General features: G+C 36.6%; 5 protein-coding genes, 1 long non-coding RNA gene and 1 pseudogene across 11 annotated transcripts; 5 read left to right on the top strand and 2 right to left on the bottom strand.

Annotated features, from left to right (window-relative positions):
• The first annotated feature begins 68 nt into the window (after nucleotides 1-68).
• LOC104704513 (methionine--tRNA ligase, cytoplasmic-like) lies at nucleotides 69-2,156 on the top strand (annotated as a pseudogene).
• Nucleotides 2,157-2,518: 362 nt separating this feature from the next.
• Nucleotides 2,519-3,592, top strand: LOC104700876 (uncharacterized). Its single transcript, XM_010416478.2, has one exon. It carries the CDS (start codon nucleotides 2,570-2,572, stop codon nucleotides 3,383-3,385), a length of 816 nt encoding a protein of 271 aa, XP_010414780.1. The 5' UTR covers nucleotides 2,519-2,569; the 3' UTR covers nucleotides 3,386-3,592.
• A 1,107-nt stretch (nucleotides 3,593-4,699) lies between these two features.
• LOC109125422 (uncharacterized) lies at nucleotides 4,700-5,482 on the top strand. The gene has a single exon (XM_019227043.2). It carries the CDS (start codon nucleotides 4,700-4,702, stop codon nucleotides 5,480-5,482), a length of 783 nt encoding a protein of 260 aa, XP_019082588.2.
• A 129-nt stretch (nucleotides 5,483-5,611) lies between these two features.
• LOC104750223 (ATP phosphoribosyltransferase 1, chloroplastic) lies at nucleotides 5,612-9,162 on the bottom strand. 3 transcript variants are annotated; one of them, XR_015561822.1, is made up of 11 exons: nucleotides 8,553-9,051; nucleotides 8,127-8,186; nucleotides 7,921-8,034; nucleotides 7,641-7,706; nucleotides 7,426-7,560; nucleotides 7,261-7,344; nucleotides 6,660-6,761; nucleotides 6,460-6,573; nucleotides 6,302-6,382; nucleotides 6,093-6,212; nucleotides 5,612-5,917 (listed from the first exon to the last, which is right to left on the bottom strand). XR_015561822.1 is itself a non-coding variant. In XM_010416477.3 (11 exons), exons 1-11 carry the CDS (start codon nucleotides 8,838-8,840, stop codon nucleotides 5,822-5,824), a joined length of 1,233 nt encoding a protein of 410 aa, XP_010414779.2. In that variant the 5' UTR covers nucleotides 8,841-9,162; the 3' UTR covers nucleotides 5,612-5,821. The 3 variants fall into 3 exon arrangements, 2 of the variants coding, with proteins under 2 accessions (XP_010414779.2, XP_087314255.1); XM_010416477.3 differs by having other exon boundaries at nucleotides 7,453-7,560; nucleotides 8,553-9,162; XM_087458129.1 differs by having other exon boundaries at nucleotides 8,553-9,145.
• Nucleotides 9,163-15,002: 5,840 nt separating this feature from the next.
• LOC104700871 (uncharacterized) lies at nucleotides 15,003-17,436 on the top strand. Its single transcript, XR_753665.3, has 3 exons — nucleotides 15,003-15,224; nucleotides 15,502-15,637; nucleotides 17,002-17,436. It is a non-coding gene; the product is annotated as an uncharacterized LOC104700871 (long non-coding RNA).
• Nucleotides 17,437-18,870: 1,434 nt separating this feature from the next.
• On the top strand, nucleotides 18,871-20,205 carry LOC104700872 (putative F-box protein At1g58090). The gene is made up of 2 exons (XM_010416474.3): nucleotides 18,871-19,206; nucleotides 19,294-20,205. Exons 1-2 carry the CDS (start codon nucleotides 18,994-18,996, stop codon nucleotides 19,648-19,650), a joined length of 570 nt encoding a protein of 189 aa, XP_010414776.1. The 5' UTR covers nucleotides 18,871-18,993; the 3' UTR covers nucleotides 19,651-20,205.
• A 29-nt stretch (nucleotides 20,206-20,234) lies between these two features.
• On the bottom strand, nucleotides 20,235-23,421 carry LOC104700873 (protein JASON-like). Of its 4 annotated transcripts, none has more exons than XM_087458126.1 (5): nucleotides 23,061-23,421; nucleotides 22,854-22,903; nucleotides 22,659-22,741; nucleotides 22,123-22,519; nucleotides 20,235-20,821 (listed from the first exon to the last, which is right to left on the bottom strand). In XM_087458126.1, the coding sequence occupies exons 4-5, from the start codon at nucleotides 22,476-22,478 to the stop codon at nucleotides 20,698-20,700; spliced, it is 480 nt and encodes a 159-aa protein (XP_087314252.1). In that variant the 5' UTR covers nucleotides 22,479-22,519; nucleotides 22,659-22,741; nucleotides 22,854-22,903; nucleotides 23,061-23,421; the 3' UTR covers nucleotides 20,235-20,697. The 4 variants fall into 4 exon arrangements, with proteins under 4 accessions (XP_087314252.1, XP_087314251.1, XP_087314253.1 ...); XM_087458125.1 differs by having other exon boundaries at nucleotides 22,123-22,478; XM_087458127.1 differs by having other exon boundaries at nucleotides 22,123-22,410.
• Nucleotides 23,422-23,771: the final 350 nt, after the last annotated feature.

Below are 23,771 nucleotides of genomic sequence, written 5' to 3'. Positions count from 1 at the left end.
ATTTGCTAGTTAGGAAAAAAAATCTCTGTTTCGTCTCTCCATATTCTCTGATCCCGTGATCCGTTCAAGTAAAAGAAAAAACCCTAATTAGCTTGTGTTCTTGTTCTTTCGCCATGGAAGAAGACGGCAAGATCATCCCCAAGTTTCCAATCCCAGGCAAGAGAAATATACTAATCTCAAGTGCTTTGCCTTACGTCAACAACGTACCTCATCTAGGAAACATCATTGGTTGCGTTCTAAGCGCTGATGTCTTGCTAGATATTGTCGTCTACGTGGCTATAACGCGATCTACATATGTGGAACCGATGAGTACGGAACTGCAACAGAGACAAAAGCTTTAGAAGAGAATTGTACACCGAGAGAGATCTGTGACAAGTACCATGCAATTCATAAACAAGTTTATGATTGGTTTGATATAAGTTTTGACAAGTTTGGTCGGACTTCAACTCCTGAACAGACAAAGTTCGCCAAGACATCTTCAACAAGCTGTGGGAGAACGAGTGGGTTTCAGAAGATACTATGAAACAGCCTTATTGTGATACATGCAAGAAGTTTTTAGCTGATCGACTTGTTGAAGGTTTTTGTCCAACTGAAAATTGTGATTATGATTCTGCTCGTGGAGATCAATGTGAAAAGTGTGGAAAGGTTTTGAATCCTATTGAGCTTAAAGATCCTAGGTGTAAGGTGAGTTTATATATATATGCTTCTCTCCTTTATGATATTTGTGTTGTTGATTTGGCTTTTCTTAATAGTGATTGATTTTTCAAACCAACCACACCTGGATTTCGAGACACGGACCACTTGTTTCTTGAGCTTCCGTTGCTGAAAGATAAGTTGAAAAAGTATGTTGAAGAGACATCAGTCACTGGATCTTGGAGTCGAAATGCTATTCAAACGACTGATGCATCGCTTAAGGATGTGCCTGAGGGGCTTAAGAAGAGATGCATTACAAGGGATTTAAATTGGGGAGTTCAAGTTCCACATGAGAAGTATAAAGAAAAAGTCTTCTACGTTTGGTTTGATGCTCCTATTGGTTACGTTTCGATAACATCATGTTACACATCTGAATGGGAGAAGTGGTGGAAGAATCCTGAGAATGTTGAGCTTTATCAGTTTATGGGGAAAGATAATGTGTTTTTCCACACTGTGTTGTTTCCTTCAACGCAGCTTGGAACTGGTGAAGATTGGACTATGATGAAGACAGTTAGTGTGACTGAATATTTGAACTACGAAGACGGCAAGTTCTCTAAGAGTAAAGGTGTTGGAGTGTTTGGTAATGATGTAAGAGATACAAATATACCTGTCGAAGTGTGGAGATACTACTTGCTCACCAACAGGCCTGAGAAGTCTGATACAGATTTTAAATGGAACGATTTGAGAACAAAGCTTCATGACGAGTTGTTGAATAATCTTGGAAACTTTGTTAATCGAGTTCTGAGTTTTATAGCAAAGCCGGAAGATAAAGGAGGTTATGGATCTGTCATTCCTGATGCTATTGATCCTGAATCTCATGATTTTACTAGATCACTTGTTAAAAACGTTGGAACATTGGTGGAAGAATATGTTGAAGCTATGGAAAAGGTTAAGCTCAAGAACGGGCTTCATATCGCAATGACCATATCGAAAGCAGGGAACACATACTTGCAGGATACCAAATTTTGGAAACTCTACAAAGAAGATAAACCTGCTTGTGCAGTTGCTATAAGAACTGCTGCTGGTTTAGTACACCTTCTTGCGCGTTTATTAGAACCTTTCATGCCATCTTTTTCTCGTGAGGTCAGTTATATATTTTCAGAAACGTTGATTCCCGTTTAGATTTAGTAGAATATGCTTAAGCGTGATTAGTGTTATCTCTCTTGTATTTTGTAGGTGTTTAAACAGCTAAATTTGCCACCACATTTTTCACTCTCGGACGAAAAAGGAGAGGTATTACAAGCAACTAGACTTTGGGAGATTCTGCCTCCTAGCCACAGGATTGAAACACCTCAAACATTGTTCAAGAAATTGGAAGAGGAAGAGATGAACCATTACAGAGAAAAGTTTGCTGGAAGTCAAGCAGATAAACTTGCTAGGGATGCAAACGGTACAGGAAGACCTCGATAGGCGGATAATCGTGAAGTCAATCTTTCTCTTTAAGGAAAGGCCTCTGTGTTTTTTTTTTTCTTTAAAATTGTGTTCTTTGTTTTTTTTTTTTTTCTTTAAAATTGTGTTCTTTGTTTTATTTGGTGTTTGGTTTGTGTCTTCTCGTGTTTGTGAGATTTCAAAAATTGTTTATCCTCATATGTCACTGTCGTGATTTACAAAATTGACACAAAAGATTAAAATAATTATTGGTAATCCTATTAGGAGTTTCTACTGTTTACTAATACTGGACATTGTAAAGAGATTAGGAAACAAAAAGTAGTTGGCAAGTCAACTTCTAAAAGTACTTAGAATGGTTTTGTCTTCACCTTGACACAATGGTAATCAAATCTATGCCTATAATTTGCTGTAAAAGCAAAGAAATCAAACCGATTCAACCAAACATTAACAATACAATACCTTCTTCTCTATCTATTATTGTTCCTCCATGGATATAGACGAGATGGAAGAAAATAAACAAGTCAAACAACATCATGTCGATACATCTCGTCCTTTTAGCTCAGTTAAAGAAGCTGTTGCCATATTTGGCCAACGGATTATGCTACCGATACAAACTCAAACCTTAAACTCTAAACCGGCAAGTCCTATTGCTACTCGTAGCATCAGCCAGGCCGCTAAACCAAGAACTCCTGTTGCTAGTCCTAGCATCAGCCAGAGTGCTATATCGGTAAGTCCTATTGCTAGTCCTAGTATCAGCCAGACCACTTCTTTACCATCTTCTCCATGGAAGCAACACTCCTTGTTGCCCTCTTCTCCTCAAGGTCCAAAAGAAGAGATCATGGATGTTTTGAAGAAGCTTGAAGCTGAGATAACGGAAACAAAGACAGAGGTGAAGATGTTGAAGGAGAGAGAGTCAGAGACAGAGGTGGCTTTAGCTACTTTAAACGCCGAGCTACATAAGAACATGTCAAAGATGGCGAAAGCCGAGGCTAATGCAGCAGGGAAGAGCGCAGCAGCCATGGCCAAATCTGTGAGCTTCAAGGAACCAAAAGAGAAAAAAAGCGGAGAGGAAGAGAGGAGGAAAGAGCTGACGAGGAGGATACAGAAAGAGTATCCTTCATTGGCTCAGATACTTGAGAGTAACAAAGGAAACAGAGATGGGTATTTTGTGAAGACTACAAAGAAGAAGAAGAAGAAACCTATCATTCCGCTTGTGGCAGATTTCTTTTTCTTCAAGAAGAAAGAATCTTCGACTGAAATATCTGCACCTCTTTACACTACCTCTTCCACCTTGCACTTTTAGCTGAAACACCCAAAATCCAGAGAGAAAAGTCATGTACTCTTTAAGTGTATCTATATGAATGTATGCAAATCAATATTTGTGATATCTATGTGTTTGCCTGTATTTGTCTGTGTTTGAGTGTGTGTGTGTGTGTGTGTTGTGTATGTGTGTGTTTGTGTATTCTTTATTTGTTTGGATTTTGAGTGCAAAGCATCATCTTTTGTTCCCCCTCCCCCTCTTATATTACAACTATTACAATGTTAATCTAATAATAGCACTGATGATACAAAATTAGGAAGCGACTGACTTCATGTCAGTCACAAAATGGCCAATTTAGCATACCTTCCTAGAGACTGATAACTCCCAAGACTGAGCATGTGTGAAGGAATTGGTTTCTGAGACCAAAACAGGTCCCAGTTTAGCAAAAACACAGACAAGCAAGTGATAACTAATGAACAAATGAGTTCGTCAGGGCTGTTCCCTATCTCCATACTTGTTTGTGATATGTATGGATGTTCTATCTAAATTGCTTGATAGGGCGGCGGGTGATCAGATATTTGGGTATCATCCTCGGTGTCGTTCGCTTGGTCTCACTCATCTTAGTTTTGCAGATGATCTTATGGTTCTCTCAGATGGTAAAGCTAGATCTATTGAGGGTATTATTGAGGTTTTCACTAAGTTCGCGCAGATATCCGGTCTCAGTATAAGTTTGGAGAAGTCTACTCTGTTCTTGTCATAGGCTCATTGCCGGTTCGATATCTGGGGCTTCCCCTAGTCACCAAATGTCTTACCACTGCAGACTGCTCCCCCTTATTAGAACAGATCAGAAAGAGGATTGGCTCTTGGACAGTCCGCTCTCTCTCTTTTGCTGGTTGCTTTAATTTGATATCCTCTGTTCTCTGGAGCGTTTATACATTTTGGATGGGTGCTTATAGGTAGCCTCGGGAGTGTCTAGATGAGATCAACTCCATGTGTTCGGTGTTTCTCTGGTCTGGCATAGAGATGAGTACTAGAAAGGCGAAAGTGGCGTGAGAAGTTGTTTGCAGACCAAAAAGTGAGGGTGGTCTTGGTTTAAGATCACTGCATGAGGCTAATGTGGTCTGTTGTTTGAAGCTAATATGGCGGCTAGTTTCAAAAGGTGAGTCCCTCTGGGTACAATGGGTTCATACGAATCTGCTGAAGCAGGTTTTGTTTTGGTCACTTAAAAGTACTACAAGTCTGGGTTCGTGGATATGGGTAAAACTCTTAAAGTACCGTGATCTTGCTAAATCTTTTTGTAAAGTGAAGGTAGGAAATGGAGAAAACACTTCATTCTGGTTCGATAACTGGTCAAGTATGGGCACACTAGCGGATGTGGTAGGGAACAGTGGGGTTTTAGACTTGGGGATCAGCTGGCAGAGTTCTGTGGCAGCGGCGTGGTCTCGTCGTCGTCATAGACGGCATCGTGCAGACCATCTCAATGTGATCGAGGATCGTTTGTTACTTCAGTGGCAACAACGCCAGGAGAAGGAGGACAAGGTACTTTGGCGAGGGAAAAACGATGTTTATCACCACAAATTTTCAACTCACGACACTTGGAACCACACTCGTACTACGTCAAGCATTGTGTCATGGCATCGGGGTGTCTGGTTTGGTCATGCAAAGCCTAAGTACTCGTTTTGTGTATGGCTGGCGGCTTTGGATCGGTTATCAAGTGGTGCTCGTATGGTTGCGTGGAATGGGCAAGCAGCGGGTCTTTGTGTTTTTTGTCAACTTACCTTGGAAACGCGGGATCATCTTTTCTTTGTTTGTCCTTTTGTCTCGATTGTGTGGTCTGCTCTTGCCAAGGGACTGATGAAGACACGTTTTACAACAGACTGGTCTTTTCTTCTCGATTACATCTCTAACTCGAATTTTCAGCTGGTAGAAGGTTTTCTTATTCGCTACTTATTTCAAGTAGTGGTTTATACGGTCTGGAGGGAAAGAAATGGACGCAGGCATGGTGAGCCGTCACAGCCTGCGGATACCATTATTGCCTGGGTTGATAGGCATGTTAGAGACCAGCTCCTTGCTATAGATCTAATGGGTGATCGGAGATACGATGAAGGTTTTCAAATGTGGCTGCAATCTCGAGTTTAGCATAAGATTTTTCTTCTAATATTCTCAACAAATTTCCTTTCATATTATGTTGCACAAGTTGTAAAAACGTTTTATTTTTTTTTTAATATAATTTAACATTAGATTCAAAAAAAAAAAAAATATAATGTATTATTTAAAAGGCTTGTTCTTATTGTTCCAACGGAATTAACAGCAACGAATAAGATCCATACAGAAACGAGAGGTAAAAATTACAACAGCAAGGAGGACGACATGGTGAGGAAAAAGAAAATAAAATAAAAAGGTACCATAACTCAGAGATTTACACCAAAGAGTCTTCTTAAAACTTGATCAGCATATGCATCTTCCTTAGCAAGACATTTAAATCCCGAGGTTTCTCAGGAGCTGACCCCATCTTGGAGTATCCTCATCAAAAATGTAGGTCAGAGGTGACACTAATACCCCGCTGCCTCCGACCTGCAATAACATTTCTAACCATGACTAAGAGAACCAAGAGAGGGATCGATAAACACGTGATCAATGCAAAAGTGGAAACATAGAATATTTTCAGAACGCCAACTATGGATGAATCCAAGTAGATATCAAGATTTAAACATTGGGATGGAAGTAGTAAACAACAGGGATAACTAACCGCTCTCAGTTGCTTCACAGAGTCATATAGGGCCTTTTTTGGTACACAAATCACGATTGCATAGTAGTCAACTGATACTTTGCCATCTTTTGTACAGTAAACTGGGCTTATTGTTGGTCCCTGCTCATTGTAAGAAAGCCATAAATAATCAGAAAGAACTTAAAAACTAAGGCTTGAGGATTTCAGTTTTAGCTATATTGAAACATTACCTGCAATCCTGACAATGATGGTTGGCTCAACACACGCTCAGCAACTTCCTCAGCACTATTTCCCCTCATGTTTGCAACAACCTGAAATTAAATTATTAGAGAAAAGAAAGCGAAGGTGAATAAGGAAAAAAAAAACATCATAGGAACCAAGTGCATACAGTGAATTGGCCATCCGCCTTTAGATGCGCCTCCAATCTCTCAAGAATCTCGTGTACTGTGTTCAGTGCCCCTTTTCTCTCGGTCAATGCTCTTCTACTTGCTACAAGTGCCGCCTGAAAATGAAAAAAGAGATGTTGAGGATTGATTGTCGCCAACAGATTCTAAACAGACAGTCATGGTACCAAGAAGTTCGCATCACCTGACTTTCCAGCACAACACCTCCCTCTATCTCTTTTAAGTTATTCTCTTTGAGTGTTGTCCCACTACTCACAAGGTCCAAAATGGCATCAGCTATGCCCATCTAATTAACAAGAACATACGAGTCAACATATACTGATGACAGTGTACAGTAGATATGAAATCAGGACACTACAAAGTACAAACTGACAACATTATCTTCTACAGAGCATATCAGCTTAACACTTATTTTCAGATAACAATACAAGGAACTTAATGCCAAATGTTAGAATTTTCGTTGACAAATCTTTCCACCATAGGCAATTCTAAGCTTCAACTAGACAAACAACAAAGGATAAGGAACTTAATGCCAAATGTTAGAATTTTCGTTGACAAATCTTTCTACCATAGGCAAATCTACGTTTAAACTAGACAAGCAACAAAGGATAAGGAAATAAACCATGTAGATTGATCTAAAACATTAGTACACCAGATGCAATCATGAAGATGCAGCAAACTATAGTTTCATTGAAAAAATTGGTCTCTTTTCTATCGCTATGGAAGAACCATTGTCTGACAATACAGCATAGCTATGTCGTAGATGTAAAATAATGTAAGCTCACCGCGGGAGCTGCCTCCAGTGCTCCGTCTGCAGTTGAAAATGTCACATGCTTAATGCCGTTTTCTTTCATAAATTTGGGGCCGAGCTGCAAAAACAAGTTGAATCATTCCCAAATATTATATTGAAGCAAAATGAACTCTGAGAGATATTAATGACAACAGCGCACCAAAGGAGAATCTGTAACTCATCATACATAAGTGAAGCCAGTAGCAAGGCGTAAGGGTCTCTCCTCACTCCATTGGGGCATTTGTGCTAGCTCCTTCAGAGAATTTATATTCTCAAATATCCCATAGTTGGGTATCTGAGATCATTTGAGATGCAATTAGTAAACCATCTGCAGTAATGATATGAAGACCCCAATGATAACAGATTAGAGCATACCGCAATAGACAGGTGGCAGTCTCCAAAGTTGAGAGCTTCATGGACAATGATTAGATCTTCATTTTCCTAGAATGAAAACTCAAACATCTTACTCATGATACAAACGAGGCCATCCAGAGAAAATATGTATTCTAAATTCTATATAGGCTAGCACAACAACTAGTGGTTTTATCTCTACAATGAGCATAATGATACTAACCACCACCACTAAGAATTCTTACATTCTGAACATGATACCAAAACTCTTCAAGAGTAGTAAACTGTTATGGTCATCACTTACCTGACCATATTCACTAAGCGTGTCAAGGCCAACGATGCCTAGATCCAAATCTCCTGAGAGTAACTTCCTGACAATATCTTTTGGCCGTTGAAACCAAACTTCAGTGTTTGGTAACTGAAGAACATAAAAGAAAACACCAGCAATAAGTCATACACAAACCTAAAAACAAACACACTGTGGTTTTGAGTTTGCTTTGAAAGCATTACCTGAGGAATTTGTGCAACATATTGCCTAGGATTGACTTGTTTAACAAACAGTTGACAGTCCTTCACAACAAACAGGAAACGTCAAAATCGTGATGTGAGATTTACAAATCACTATGTTCACTTCACTCAAAGTGAGAGGGAGAACAACATTTCAGTGAGTCAATGGAGCTATAACAATAGAAATAGCCAAGATTCGATCTTTATAAAGATCCCAACTTTGCTTAAATTAAATTCTCATAACCAATCAAAGTTTGAGTTGAATCAATCAACTTCTCAGAACCAATCAAAGTTTCACAAACACAGAAGCTGAAAGCTAAGTAATTATAAATTAGTCTCAATTGAAACCATTTACGAGAAAAAAAAAAGAGTCTGAGTCTTTATGTTTGTTGAGACTGGGAGACCCAAACAGGTAAAAAAATCACAAACCTTGAGAAGATCAATCGCATCAGCAGCCATACGTCCTTTACTAGGAAGACCAAGACGAATCTGCTCTCGCTGAACGACAACAACAGAAGCGGGAGCAGAGCCATTAGAAACAGAGGTTGGAACGGTAGAGACACAAGAAGAAACCAATCTGAGACATCTCCGACGAGGGACGACGACGGAGAAGACGGTGGAAGGAGGAGACGGAGACAGAAGAGTGGACGACGGAGAAGGGAAGGTGGATGGAGAAGGGCATTGTTGTAAATTCGTAGGGAGAAGAAGAAGAGACATTGTTATTGTGGTGGTGGTGGTGGCTCTTTGAGAGATTGAAAGGGTTAAATTTTTTTTTGCTGACCGGAGAGAGTGAAATATATATAATGAAGAAGGAAAGGTCACCACAACACAGCAGCCGCCAGATACTGATTACAAAGATTCTTGATGCCACTACCTATACTTGATGAAGGCCTGATCCATGCGTTTCGATTTATATATTTTTGGTCGTGACTTTTTCTTATATTTAAAGGGAAGCTTTATAACAAATACATGAAAGAATGAATTAATTAAGACTTAAGGAAAAAGAGAGTGACAGTAGTAGTATCCTAATTTGTGCAATACTAATATTTCAAGGATGGAAGTGGACGGTGTGGATCGGATGGGACAAGTGTGGTTGGAACAGACGAGAATAACGGTGTAGATTTGAGAGTGGAACAAAAATTGAATGGGGGTTTTAATAATGCGTGCTCCAAATGAGGTTTTTAATTTATATTTCTTCATTTTTCTTTGTTAAGTTTCAAAAGTAAGTGAAAATGCATTTGAAATTAACTATCGTATTTCGGGGATTTTGTAAGATATGTAATTTGTTTCTTTTTGTAAATTGTGAAATTATTTAGAGTTGACGGTCCAACCCCACCGCAATATACCACATTTTTACGTGTTATTTTTAATATGGATGAGGAAAACTTTCTCCAATAAGCTAACGTAGAGTAAGAGCTTAAATAAATAGTTATATGTTTTTCTACTAATGATATGTTCTGTGTTCTTATCCTGAGTTTATGTTTAACAATTTGGTTTTGAAGTTTTGAGTATGCTTTAAAGTTGAATGATATACCACTTGTTCACGATTTCACGCTTCAGGCAATTGAAGGTAGCTTTCTCATCCATTTATAGCTCGAATCTAGTTAGTGATTACTTATTTGTAATGGAAACTTAAAAAAACTCAATTAGATCAAAAGAAAGTGATACCCGTGAAAGGCCAATAGGCCAATATGATTGTCATAAAGACAATGACATCATAGCTGAAGCGGCTTCAGTGAAGCCTTATGACATGAGCGAAGTATGCAACACACATTACAAAGTTGAGATTTATATTCAAGAAATCCCTGGATATGTGAGATAGTAATCTTACGGAACTAACACATCGAAATATTGGCCTAATGAAGGTCATTTGAAACAGTCACAACTCACATTTCGGTAAACCTTAAAAGATAATGTTAGGCATGGATTGAGTATGATGACGTCCTAGCAATGAGCCACAAGTATATTAATCAATGGCTTCGAAAAAGGAGTAAAAGTGACATATGAGGACCAAATTAAGAAAGAAGCTAGTTGGAATCATAAAGAGGCTACGCCTTAACCAAAAAACTATAGTAATTAATAAATCAAAAGATAAGCATCAGTTAATGGCTAGTCTCTAACTTTTATCCCAAGAGATTTCAGGATGAATCCTTGTATTAGTGGGGAGAGGGAGAATCTATTAACCCTTAGATAGCTTACAAGTGAACATGGGTAGGTGGTCACAATTGTTTAACGAAAACATAAAATCATGCATGTTGTGATTTAGGAGGTGTATTGAAACCATGATTTTGAAAGATTTTGTGAGATTTAGGAAAATTTGAATTTTGAGAGATTTAAAGAGAGTTTTTAGGATATTTGGTAAAATTATTAAATATTTTATTTAAAAAGTTTGTGATTTGGTGAGATTCAAAAGGATTATACAAGGAGGAAACAATTCATTATCCAGTTGCAGGTTCCAAGCCCTATCCTCTGTTATTAACGAAGACACTTTCAAGTTGAGTTCTCTGTTGAAAGGATGTCGTGGGAAATCATCACAAACCCACTTATCAAGCCAAACATTAGTTTCCCGACCATCACCTTTAGACTTCATAACTCTCCGCTCGCTCTAATAATTCACGGCTATACATGATACTGCGCCATGCATAAGAAGGTCTATTTCCAAGTTTTGTTTCTAGAAAAAGTTTGTCATGAAAATACCTTGCTTTATATACTCAAGCCAGTAATGAATTTGGTTCATCCAACAACCGCCATGCTTGTTTGGCTAGGAGCGCCTGATTAAAATGACCAATGTCTCTAAAACCAAGCACACCCCGCTTCTTTGACTGACAAACCTTCTCCCAAGAAACCCAATGCATCTTGTGCTTATCTTCACTTGCATTCCACCAAAGCTGACACATTACACTTGTGAGTTGTCTGCACGGTTGTTTAGTCAACTTGAAACATGCATGGCGTACACAGGAAGAGCTAGGGCCAATGATTTCAACAAAAATTCTTTGCCACTAAACGTGTCAAACGGGCCGGCCCGCGTCCATCTAAACCGTCCGCGACGGGCAATTTCTATCTCCTAGACCGCAACGGGCCGGCCCGCTAAGCTCGCAGATATAAAAATTATGTCCAAGTCCGCCCTGCGGGCCTAAATAATATATTCAAAAAAAAAAAATAAAATAAAGAAATAATAATTTTAAGAATATTTTTTTAAAAATTAATGTTTATATTGGTTTTTATAGATGTTTTAATTTTTTTACATTAAATTTATTTGTGTTACCACATACTTTTAAAAGATAGATATTTAAAATTATATAAAACTAGTGTTTACTTGGTGCTATGCACCGAAAAAATTCTTAGAATCGGGATTTGATAGTATTATACCAAATCTTTTGTTTTATTATAGTAACATTCAGTTGATGGTATAAATGTACACAACTGAAAATGAAGTCAATAAAAATAAATGAAAATGAACATGATAAAATAATTCATTAATTAATACATTTAATAGTGATCTATATAGATGTAAGAAACCTGTCTGTTTGCTATCGAATCTAAGTTTATTTTTACGTCGACGACCATGTCTATCTCCTATTTTTTTGGTTAAAATGTCTAGGGTTTCTTGGGATTTTAATACGTTTTCAGAACTTAATTGGGTGTTGGGTACTATCACTATATAAAACAGAAAAAACAGGATGTTAAGAGATAGATGAGAATAGAGATAGAGCATAATGATGGGACAGAGGAGATTGGTGGAGATTACTAGTTAGCCCTGTGTGGGTTTTTGGTTTCGTTAGAGGAGAGAGAGAGGGTGGAAGCCGAGGAGAAGGAGAGAGAGGGTGGAAGCAGAGGGAATTTTATGGGCTGAATCCAGTGTACTCGTAATTGGGCTTAATTTCTCGGCCCGTTTCATTGTTATCCGTACTCTGAAATATGTGTACGGGTAGTATTAAGCCAATTATTACCCGTACTCTTCTATAAATGTACGGATTGTATTGTATGTACATTTTGGTGTACCCATAAATATGAGTACGGTTATAATATATCCCGTACACATGTCTATTTGAAGACATATACATGTGTACTCTCATATTAGTGTACAGGTTGAAAACTATGTACAACTGAGTCATTGTTATCCGTACTCCGAAATATGTGTACGGGTTGTATTAAGTCCATCATGACATATATATGTGTACGGGATAGATTATAACCATAAACGTGAATCCATAAAAGCGGGGATTTTGGATCTATTTTAACCCGTACTCTTCTATAAATGTACGGATTGGTATAACCATATATGTGTGTACGGTTATAATATATCCCGTACACATCTCTATTTAAAGGCATTAGTGAGTATAAGTGTTGTTATCCGTACTCTCATATTAGTGTACTCTATGATTTCTCTGTACAACTGAATCATTGTAGAATAGTCGGGCGGTGAGTGAGGGCCTAGCAATTAATCAGTAAATCGGATTTAAATCGGGGACTAGTTTTAGGGGTTTTATTTATCTCTATGTATAATATACTGAAAGTGTAACATGTATCAAAGTTTCGAGCTTAGTCCAGTGGTTTTAGTTGGTATGTAAAGCCAACCGAACCAGAGTTCAATACCCTACATGCTTGTTTTGTGTTTTTTAGTCAATTTTATTAATGAGGGGCAAAATAGTCATTTCAAAATCATCTTTTTTATTCGATCTCAGCAAAACCAGTAACCCTATTCCATGGCCGCTGGTTATTTCCTTGACTTGTTTTGGGTAAATTAAATTCCAATTCAACTGATTTCGATAACTAAGTTGTAGATCTGAGATATAGCATATTATTCTAGACTAAAAAGACAAAATTTCTTCGTTTTTTTCGTTTTCCGATTTGAACACCGATTTGAGCAATATCGCGGTGGAGGTCCGCTGCCGAGCGTTTAACCGGCGCCTATGCGGCCTCCGCGGCCGCGTTTTTGAACAGGAATTACGACACGATTCGAATCGTGTTTTTACAGTCTGAACAATATACTCGTGGAAAAGGACTCGTAACTGGCTTTGGGGAAAAAGAAAAGCCACAAAATAGGGTTTCACTACAGGAACTGTTCGATGGCGTAAAATGTAATAAATAAGATAATTGAATGGCAAAAAAGGATGACGAAAATAGTAGAACAGTGAAAATTGTGGGTTTATCTAATTCTAAATAGTGACTGTATCACATTCATAATTAAGTTTCAGAAACATATGTTTTCGCCAAATAACCCAAATGTCTATCACTTACAATGGTTTTTGTAAAAAAAAAAAAAATGTTCCGAATACACTTTAGTATTCTGATTATTGTTTTCTTTTTGGATAAAAAAATCTTCATGGTAGTTTGTTTGATCTAAACTCTTTTTGTTGGCATGCGTAGTGTTCAAAATAAAAATATATAAACTCAACTATCTTTTATGTATAGATGATCTAAGATTTTTATTTTGTTTTTATGAGTATATAACTTCTTAATTATAATTTGAATAACCAAAAATAGATAAAATCTAATAATTTTCTAAATTAATATGTTAAGTAACCAAGACATGACGAACCTTATTATCAGTTGTAGTGTCTCGACTTCTCCAAACCTTTATTCAATTCTTCTTGTGCTTCATCGTTCGATCTTTATCTACCACTTTTTCTATTCTCTACACCCTCTTAACAATTGTTGCATCGATGCAGAAGAGGATCTGTAAGAGAGAGAATAAGATGAGATGCTGAACTACAAAAGACATGAAATCCATTAGAAAAAACAGTAGATATGCACACACTACAAGAAAACACGGGTTTTACGACTACAAATGGCGACTACATATGTAGTCGTCATTTTTGGCGATTATGTAGCGACTATTAGGCTACCATTTTACGACCACAAATTTTTGGTCGTATATTAGTCGTTTTTTTGCGACTAAATATTGTAGTCGTAATTTAGCGACTATTTAATGACTATCGCATACCGAACAAATAGTCGCTAAATAGTCATCAATTTAGCGACTAATATGCGATTTATGGTAAAAAATTTCAATTTAGCGACTAATATGCGATTCATGGTAAAAGTCGCTAAGAAGTCGCATATCAGTCGCTATTTAAGAAAATTAAAATTTCACCTCAAACCCTTTACTAAACTCTAAAACTTATATTATAAACTCTAAATCTTGAACTTTCAATTCTTGATCTTAAAAATTAATTCATAAACCATAAAATCAAAACTAAACCATTATTATATATATACATAAAACCAAGCTTTAATACTTATATAAGAAAGTCTAACTGATATAATATATCCAAAAACTTATAGTTTTCCAAATCTTATATTTTTATCAAAACTTAACCCTAAATCTTAAACCTATACCCCAAATCCTATAGTTTATACCTTAAACTTTCAAAATTTAAACTTTTATAATACTTATATAGAAATTAAAGCATAAACCATTCAACCAAGATATAATATAACCATTATATATGTATAAAATCAATGTGTAAGACTATTTATTATTTACATATAATTCAATTTTTCCAAAAACTATTTACTTATAAATTTATTTAATATAGTCATTTTCAAACCTAAAACTAATCATTTTTTAAAAATCTAAATCAAATATCACATTCTTCTAAATCTAAGACCCCAACTTCCAAATCCTAAAATTTAAATCTCGTTTCCTAAAGTATGTATTTAAAACTGCAAAAACATATGAAATTATAAAGTTTTGCTTTGTTTCCTGTTGTATCAAAAAAAAAAAAAATTCTTTAAATAATGAAGCTTTTTCATTGGATGATATGTAAACTCAAGGATTGCACTATCAACCGTTGATTGATTTAATCCAACGGACAAAATCTCTTCCTTCTTTTTTCTCCCATTCTCTTTTTCTCCCCTTCTCTCTTTCTCCTTAGCCGATGAAACTTTCTCTTCTTGTCCTATGTCTCCTTTTTTTTTTTCCATTTTTTTTTGTGTGGCGATTCTTCTTTGTTCCTCCACCTATGGCTTCAATCAATTCTATCTTCATCTCTGTTTGTTTTCATCCTCTCAAGTTGTTAGATCTCGGATGTACCCTAGCACTCTGTCGCGGATTTCGGATCTTGGATCTCAACCCAATTGTTTCATTGATACAAGGTAGATTTGCTTCCTTCTTCTTCTTATTTTCTTAATTTCGGATTTATAAATTTGAAATCTTTCTCATGATTCTATTCTACGGTGGTGGTGGTTCGCTCTCTTCCAAAGCTTGTTGTCTCTCCATGAAAATGGCGTCACTTTCCCTTTGTTGTAAATTGAATCGTTTTTTCTTAGAAATTTTGGATCAATTGAACCCAGTCTCTATGTGTATCTGCAATCAAATTGGATTAGGCTTAGCCATGGCTGATTATGTTGTCTCCTTGATTTTTTTTCCCAGTGAAAGGGAGCAAAACTATCTAGAATGAGCTGGGTGTGTTCTAGGATTATATCAAAGAGGTTCAATATTAGGATGAAGAGCTCGATCTTGATTTGTGTGTATTTCTCAAGCTATTGAGGATATTCGACAGAGCAAGGTTTGTGATATATAGTAGTGATAGTGTTAGCATCTGATCCGTTTTTTTTTAAATAATAAATAATAATAATATAATAATAATTAATAACTACAACTAGTGGTCCTATACCCACTGGTCCTATACCCACTAGCCACCTAACCACAATCACAAACAACAACAGAATAATAAATACCAATAACAATATCCAATAATATCCAATAATAATACCAATACTATAGCATAAACAATATCCAATAGCAAGATAACCAATAATCTAATAACCAATCATCAGAAGACATGAATCCAACAATCTAGCAATGTTTCTAATGACTCAACTCTAGCTACCTAACAACGCTAGACAACATCCAATCGAGTCCCTAGAACATCCTCCTCTTCATTACTTTGATTCCACGGTCACACTTTGCTTTTACCTGCACCACAAACACATATTGAGATGCATGAATATTTGATAAACACTCAGTGAGGCAATCCTCCCATCTACTGGGCTATACACACAAGCAATAAGATCTCTACATGCCACAAACAACAAACAATACAAACAAACCAGGCAAATGCAAAGCAGTCACGTCATCGTCGTAACTGAGGAAGGGTGTCGACCGGCACCAAGTGGTGTCGATCGACACTGACACTCGACAAGAACCTGAAACCCTAGTGGTGTTGACCGACACCTCCACATGGTGTCGATCGACACTCGCCAAAGTCATCGAGCCGTCCTCGCTTTGGTGTCGACCGACACCCCAATTAGTGTCGATCGACACCGATGTCGAGCATCGATTTCTTCCGATCAGAAACTCCGAATCTCGCCTTCAACCTCCTCCAATCCGCTCCATGCATTCCCAGAAGCAAAACCCAGCCACAGCAATCGCCAAAACCAAAGGAAACTCAACATAAACAGTCACATAAGCACAAAATCACAAAAAACTAGAGATCTTAGCTTAGATAAACCATGGTCATGCACTCATCTCTTTGCAGGAAGATTCAGACCAACAACAACGAATCCAACCTTCCTAGAAAGCTTCTAACTCCTTCCTAGCCTTGGATCTCTCAAGAACAGCAAGGAAATCTCCCAATCTCTCTCTAGAACCTCAAAACACTTTTCTCTCTTTTGCTTTTCTCAAAAACGGCGAGACAAAACAAAAACACGACCTAGGGTCGTTTTCTCCCTTTTAAGACTCGGTTCAATGGTTTTCCCAAACCAAACTGACCAAAAATCGATAATTAAATTGAACCAGAAAACATTGGTGTCGACCGACACCACCCTGGTGTCGTTCGACATCCATCCCAGAAACCGATAATTGGTTCACGGATGTTACAGCTTTTGCTGTCTTTAAAGGAGAGGATCTTATTTTTTTTTGGGTTTGCAGATGGTAGTTGTTGTAGATGATGAGGACAGAAAAATGAATGAGATTTGATAATGTTGGAATCGTTGGTAACGTAGCTGAAGCTATGCGCTTTTTTGGTTAAGCATGAGACTAGAATCGTGTGTGTGAGCATGAAAAGTGAAGCTGAGATTTCAATAGCAGAAATCAAGCTGAGATTGAAGACTGCTGCAGAGAAGGATGTGGTATGTTAAGGTCATTTCAATCGGCACAAAAGGCTTCAAAGATGGAATACAAGGCAATCGAGACTTGAGTGTGTGCTTCAAGCCATTAATTATGTAGTTGTTCATCTACTTTTTTTTTTTAAGAGTATAATGAATTCTTATTTTTAGTTATGTTTATAATTTTATTTTGTAATACAGTTTTTTTTTAAATCACGATTTTATAATAATAAATATATTATTTTATTTTTAGTATCAATTTACTCCAAAAGAATATTATTCATAATTTAAATATATTTAAAATAATTAATAAAATTTAATTATTATTATTAAAATAATAATATATAATTGTATAAATGATGTATAAATAAGATTATAGTTTTTTAAATAGTCATCAATTAGTCACTAAATTTGGCGACTACATTACGACTATTCGTAAGCTACATCCGTTCATATTTTATTAGTCGTAACATTGTCAGTAAATAGTCGTAAATATTAACTACTAAATTACGACTACGTGTAATAGTCGTAATATTGTCGCTATTTACCGACTATGTTACGACTAAATTTCCTTACCGACTATCGATTTACGACAACAATTATTAGTCGGAACTTAGTCGTTATGTATGAATTAGCGACTATTTAGTGACTATTAGTGCAATCGTAAATCCCCTGTTTTCTTGTAGTGACATGTAGAAGAGAAGCAATATATACATTTCATAGGTAATGATTTAACCTTCTTGGAATGCAAATCGTTGAAACTACGATGAGATAATAACCAGCAGTATCCGTATCCGCATATATGTTGACAACTTGACATCAATATCCAACTTATGTAGGACTTGTACATCTTTATCTTCAAAGCGTCAAATGTTGTTGATGCCTTGATAGTTAAACATATACTATGTATACTCGTCGAAAGCAATGTCTAATCCGCATATCCATGCCTCCAACATGAGATTTTCGCAGGGACAAAAGACTCACAAATGAATAGAAGAAAATTTTCACCTTTTATTTATTTATTGTCGAGTTAATAAAAAGGTAATTTATTGTGTGGAAAAAAATATATTAGCGTAACTTTCAAATATTATTGTCAAAATGCTTTATTTTTTTTTTCTCTACCCATGAACGTGGTGTAGAAATTTTTAGTTTCAGTTATTTTTTATTTTTTAATAATTAAGGTTTTAATTATGTGGCAATTTTTTATTAGCTAGATGACTTGCGCTTTATAGTATAAAGGATAACTATCTATCTATATTAAATATTTATTTTATTAAATATTTAAAGACTGTGGGCCGAAATATCCGCCAACCCACGGGAATAATCCGCTAAAACCCACAATCTGTTTGGACTAGACCCGCAAAGCCTTTTTTTTAACGGGCCTAATTTCTAGTGTCTATATCCGTTCCCTATTTGGGCTAAGCCCGCGGGTATCATACCCGCTCGACACCTTTATTTGCCACCTAAGAATAACGTTTTCTCATACCAACCACCTAAACTTGACTTGAGTCTATTAATAAACTGCAACATGTCCTTTTTAGAACCACTAAAACATTCTGGCAGACCTAGATATTTCCCATTTCTACCTTCTAATTCTATACCAGTATATAATCCAAGCAGATGACGCATGTATCCAATTTCCACCTTATAATTCTATACCATTATATGTTTTTTTTCCTTTTTTTTTTGTCAAAAATAAAGAAGAGGTTTCAATTTTCTCAAAGAATTATATATATATATATATATATAATATGAACCGAAAGGCAAAAGTGCAATAACTTTTACTTTTCCTTCCTTTACAATTAAACCCCTAATAATGGTGCCGAAGAAAGCCCTAATGTCGGAGAGACAGCTTCCATCAGATCTGGAAGAAGAGATACTCGTACGAGTTCCACCTCTATCTCTTGTTCGCTTCAGATCAGTTTGCAAAGGATGGAACACTCTTTTCAACGATAAGAGATTCGTCGAAAGAAACTTTGCTTGTGGTCGCCCAGAAATCTTGTTAAAGACACATTCCCATCTTTATTCGGTAAGCGTCGATCTCAACAAGGACGAACCGACTATAAAAGTGACTGATTTACGCTCTGATTTTCGCCTTGGCCGTTTTCATCACCAGGGGACCTGCGATGGCTATTACTTATTCACGTATGACATGGATGAAGAATACCGATGCCTGGTTTGGAACCCGTTTTTGAATCGGGCTATATGGATTTCCACGGATGAGACCGATGGGTATATAGGTGGCAGATGGATGGGTTACGATGGTAGTAGACCCGAAAAGGTTTACAAGATTATTGGGATTTGGAATTCGTTTGAGCTTTCGCCCGAATTTACTACGAGATTTGCAGTACTTTCGGATATTGCAACGAATGCGTGGAAGGTTTTTAATCATACCCGTTTTGAGAAAGAGGAAAAAATGTTAGAAGAATCGGAATCGTTTAGGGTGTGCCTGAATCGGAATCCAAATGCTTGATTTTTCAAAAGGGATAGAAAAGACCTTCTGTGTTCTACCGTGTACCGGGAGAAGAAGTACTACCCATAATCGCATCCTCTCCATTTACAAGGGTGATCGGTTTTCAGTGTTACAACAACACACAAGTACAAGAAATATTAGGATTTGGGTGACAGAGAAGAAAATTGGTAATGGGGATGATGGAGACGATGTGGTGTGGATTAACTTCATGACTGTCTCAATACCTTACTTCCCCTTAGTAGTTGGTCACATGTCTACAAGTTACTTTGTCGACAAAAACATCTATAGAAAGAGCTTCGTTCTGTGTTGTCCTAGCAAGAAACCTAGAAATGCTTGGGTCTATATTGTGAGGGGAGATATGTGCAAAAAGATTAAGATACATGGAGTGGTATCTAAGTTTCAGTCCTCTGTCTATGTTCCCAGTTTGATCACAGTTTTTTGAAAGACTTTGGCTGAAGCTACTGAACCAATAATTTTTTTTTTTTACAAGTTTGATTCTATTTTTATTTAACTTCATGTAGTTTGCTTTGTTATGAATCACCTTTTTTTTTCCCTTTTGAAGTCGTTCTCATTGGTTAGAAGTCTGTCCTAAAAAAGTTGAACTCAAGCTAGAACCACAACTTGTTTGGCCTAATTCGGTTAATTAATTCGTTTTGTTTAAAATCTAGTTCGTTTATACATTTATCGGTTCAGAAGAAGAGACCACCAATAGGTTGTGCAGAAAACATTGAAGACTCTTACGACTTACGAGTGTAATGTCCTGAAGTGGTTCTGCTTACCGGCATGTTCAAGGCGGTCAACGGTTTCAGGAGGGATGCCAGAGAGTTCTGTGGGACTCAAGCTTTTCAGTCAACTCATGCACTTTGATCTTCTCCGGTTCTCCCTTGTTTGTGTACGGTGTACCCAAACCCTTGATGATTTTAACAAGCTGATCTACTCCACTTTCGCCAGGAAACAGAGCCTGCATAACAAGTCCATGAGAGCACGAACAACAACTACGAGGTTGACAAAAATAGAATACCGAGAACAAAAACCATATAACTAATGCTAAAATAGTGCTTCACTCTGTCCAAGAAGCAGTTCAGCCATCGTGGACCATGTGTCTACTGCAGCAGTTGTGTACTCGGTGGTTCCAAAGTTGAGCTCTGAGGCACAGAGATAGTATCTTGAACTGTTGAACAAATGTAAGAAATATTACAGGACATATTTTAGGAATAGACTAGAAAAGTGGCTTTAAAATTCTTGTGCCAGAAAAAGAACTGTGGCATGCATAGACCTTGCTCGAAAAAGAAATCAAACAAAAGTAGCATACAGAAACGAAGTGAGGTGTGTCACCAACTCTTTTTCAACGAAAAACAAATGGAACTTAGTCACTTACTACTACTAACGTTTGGGGCTTACAATCAAAAACCACAGCAGTTATGAGAAGATTATGACACAAGAAATACAGAGCTTCTAAAAAAGAAGAAATAGAACCAAAAACTGAGGAAATGTTGTCAAAAACGAATATAAAAATAATTGGAAGAAAATATCAAAACCATGAGAAAAAAGGGTAATGTAGCCAGCTTTGACGTTAGATAATTTTAGTTTATTATTATTATTCTTCCCTTTTTATATATATATATACTATTTTTTTCTGTTCAGTTTGATAACTATGTTTTATTTTTGTACTTCTTATTAATTCATTTTTTTTTTATCTTTCAAGATCTATTTTTTAATTTTTTTTACAGTAAATTATAATTTATTTTCTAACTTGTTGTTAAACACGATTCAAGACTAATATTTTTCAAAACTACGATTTTTTGTTTTTGTTTTTGATCAGTAATTTTTGAAGACTTTTTCTTTTTCTTCGGAAATCCATTAGAAAAAGTCTTCGGAAATCCATTAGAAAAAGACCTTTTCTAAGAATGCCAACAATTTGCTTCCTTAGAAAAAATTTCTTGTGGTAATTTTAAGTTATGTTGGAATCTCATCATTGAATAATCGTTTATAAGGAATAAGTGTAAAAAGTAAGAACTAAGAAGAAGAAGTTGAAGGAAGAATAAGTGAAGAGTCGTAAGGGCATCCCCATTGGGGAGTTTTAATTTTGAGCCTCTTATGTACTATTTGATTTTTTTATGAATTAATTATGTACTGTTTAAATTCTAAGAACTCTTGATCTCTTAATTAAAATTATATCCTCCAATGGTAGTATATAATTATGGGTCTCTTATTTTGAAAATATAGTTTTTGAAATTTTAAAAGTTTAAACAGATTAGAAGTAGTATAAATGTTTAAGATGTTTTAAAAATGGGAAAAAGTAGTATAAATTAGTAAGAGGTGAGAATAATGTTAGCATAGAAACCACACCATTTCTATCAAGAAACCTGCCAATTCTATCAAGCATAGCATAAGGAGGCAAAATATATGTTTTATTCACATACGATTTGAACAGATGTTTAAACTTTTAACTACACAAAGTGACGTCTCTACCTGCTAGGTGTTTGCTCTGAAGTAAATGATGGTTTTTCCACCTCTTCACAAGCTTTCGTGGGGGTTGGGGATTCAGCCAAATGAGACCCCATCGCAGAGCTACTGGAAATCCATGAGTGAATGGTTAAACCAGTGGCTGCAGCAGGAGCATTAGAAGTAGGAAGAAAAGCACCACACATAGACAAGATCTCAAACTGACCACGCAAGCTCACAACTCCACCAGAGGCAGCAGGCTGACGCAGAGTAACATTAGTGACCAAACCACTGCCGCTCAGCACAGAAACCCATCTTCTCATTACCATAAGAAGAGAAACAAAGCTAAAGACCACCTCCGTAACAAAAAACATAGAACCCATCTTCTCATTACCATAAGAAGAGAGCTGTGGTGATTACAAGACTAGCAAGAAAGATACCAGAAATTCAAAAACTAACTAGAAATTGATTAGTTCAAATCCAAGGATACATATCTTGATCATGATAAAAGTATTATACGCATCAGAAATGATTAGAGGCAATGTTCCAAATAAAAAACATACCTCATCCCGTAGGCCTTTGTCGATATGTATAGAATCCAAATCAAATCTTTCTTTGTCAAGGCAAGGCGAAGAAGCTGCTTTCTCTACAAAATCAAGAACAAAACCCATACGTTGTTAACAAGAACGCTACCAAAAGAATAAACTAGTAAATCATCTCGATTGATAATATAAACACATAAAAAAAAAGAGATTTACCTTTAGAAAGAAACAAAGCTGACAAAATCATTCTGCGAGTCCTGAGTTTTCTGAAGATCAATACAAAAATAAAACATGTTATTAGGCGGTCAGATCGATATGATCTTGACCAAACAAAATCGATACTAAACCTTTAAACTTTGACAAGAATTGTGACACTACCAAGCAACACAACACAAATCTAAACACTAAAACACACACAGAAACCTTAAATTCGACGGTGGAGGTGGTGAGATTGTAATCAGATTCCTTAGAGGAACCACTAACGTATTCTTTCAATTCCACTTGCTTGTTCGCCGCCGTCGAGCCTGCGTTTTATAGTGTTGGCCTCTCCGTCTCTCGTCTTGTAGCTATCGATTTCAATCTCGTCCGATTGAATCTCCGATTGAGAGATTCGTGATAGAGAGCGAGAGAGAGGAAGAGGAAGAACACAATCGGACCCCAAAAAAAAATTGCTCAGTTCTCATTTGTGTGGCCTTACGTGATTGGTGGAGATGTTTTGGAAAGAAAGAAAAATTTTCGTTTCTTCCCTCCTCTTCGAAATCGATTATAGGGTTTCTTTTTCTTTTCAAAATGATGAAAGCTTCGTTGTCATTATATTCGCCGTCAAAGGTTAGTTTTCCGGTAATTGAAATACCAAAATCGAAAGCTCTTCTATCTAGAAATCGATCTTTGCATAGCTTCTCCGACAAATCCGTTTTAATTCCCTTCTTTTGTCGATTGATATGTCCGGCGATTTGAAGGTGAAGTCGAAATCTTCTTGCTGAGCCTTTGTCTCCTTGTCTCCTTTGTCTGGCAAATCTCATCTCCGGCGATATAGACAAGGTAGTTCCGTCGTTTCCTCTTTCAGTCTTTGTTTCTTGGATGTTTCATCGATTTAGGGTAAAACTGAAATCTGTGAATTAGGTTTCGGTTTTG

The sequence above is a fragment of the Camelina sativa genome, chromosome 7, assembly GCF_030686135.1.
Source record: "Camelina sativa cultivar CO46 ecotype springtype chromosome 7, ASM3068613v1".
Taxonomy (NCBI): Eukaryota; Viridiplantae; Streptophyta; class Magnoliopsida; order Brassicales; family Brassicaceae; genus Camelina; species Camelina sativa.
This window is presented reverse-complemented; position numbering and strand designations above follow the sequence as displayed.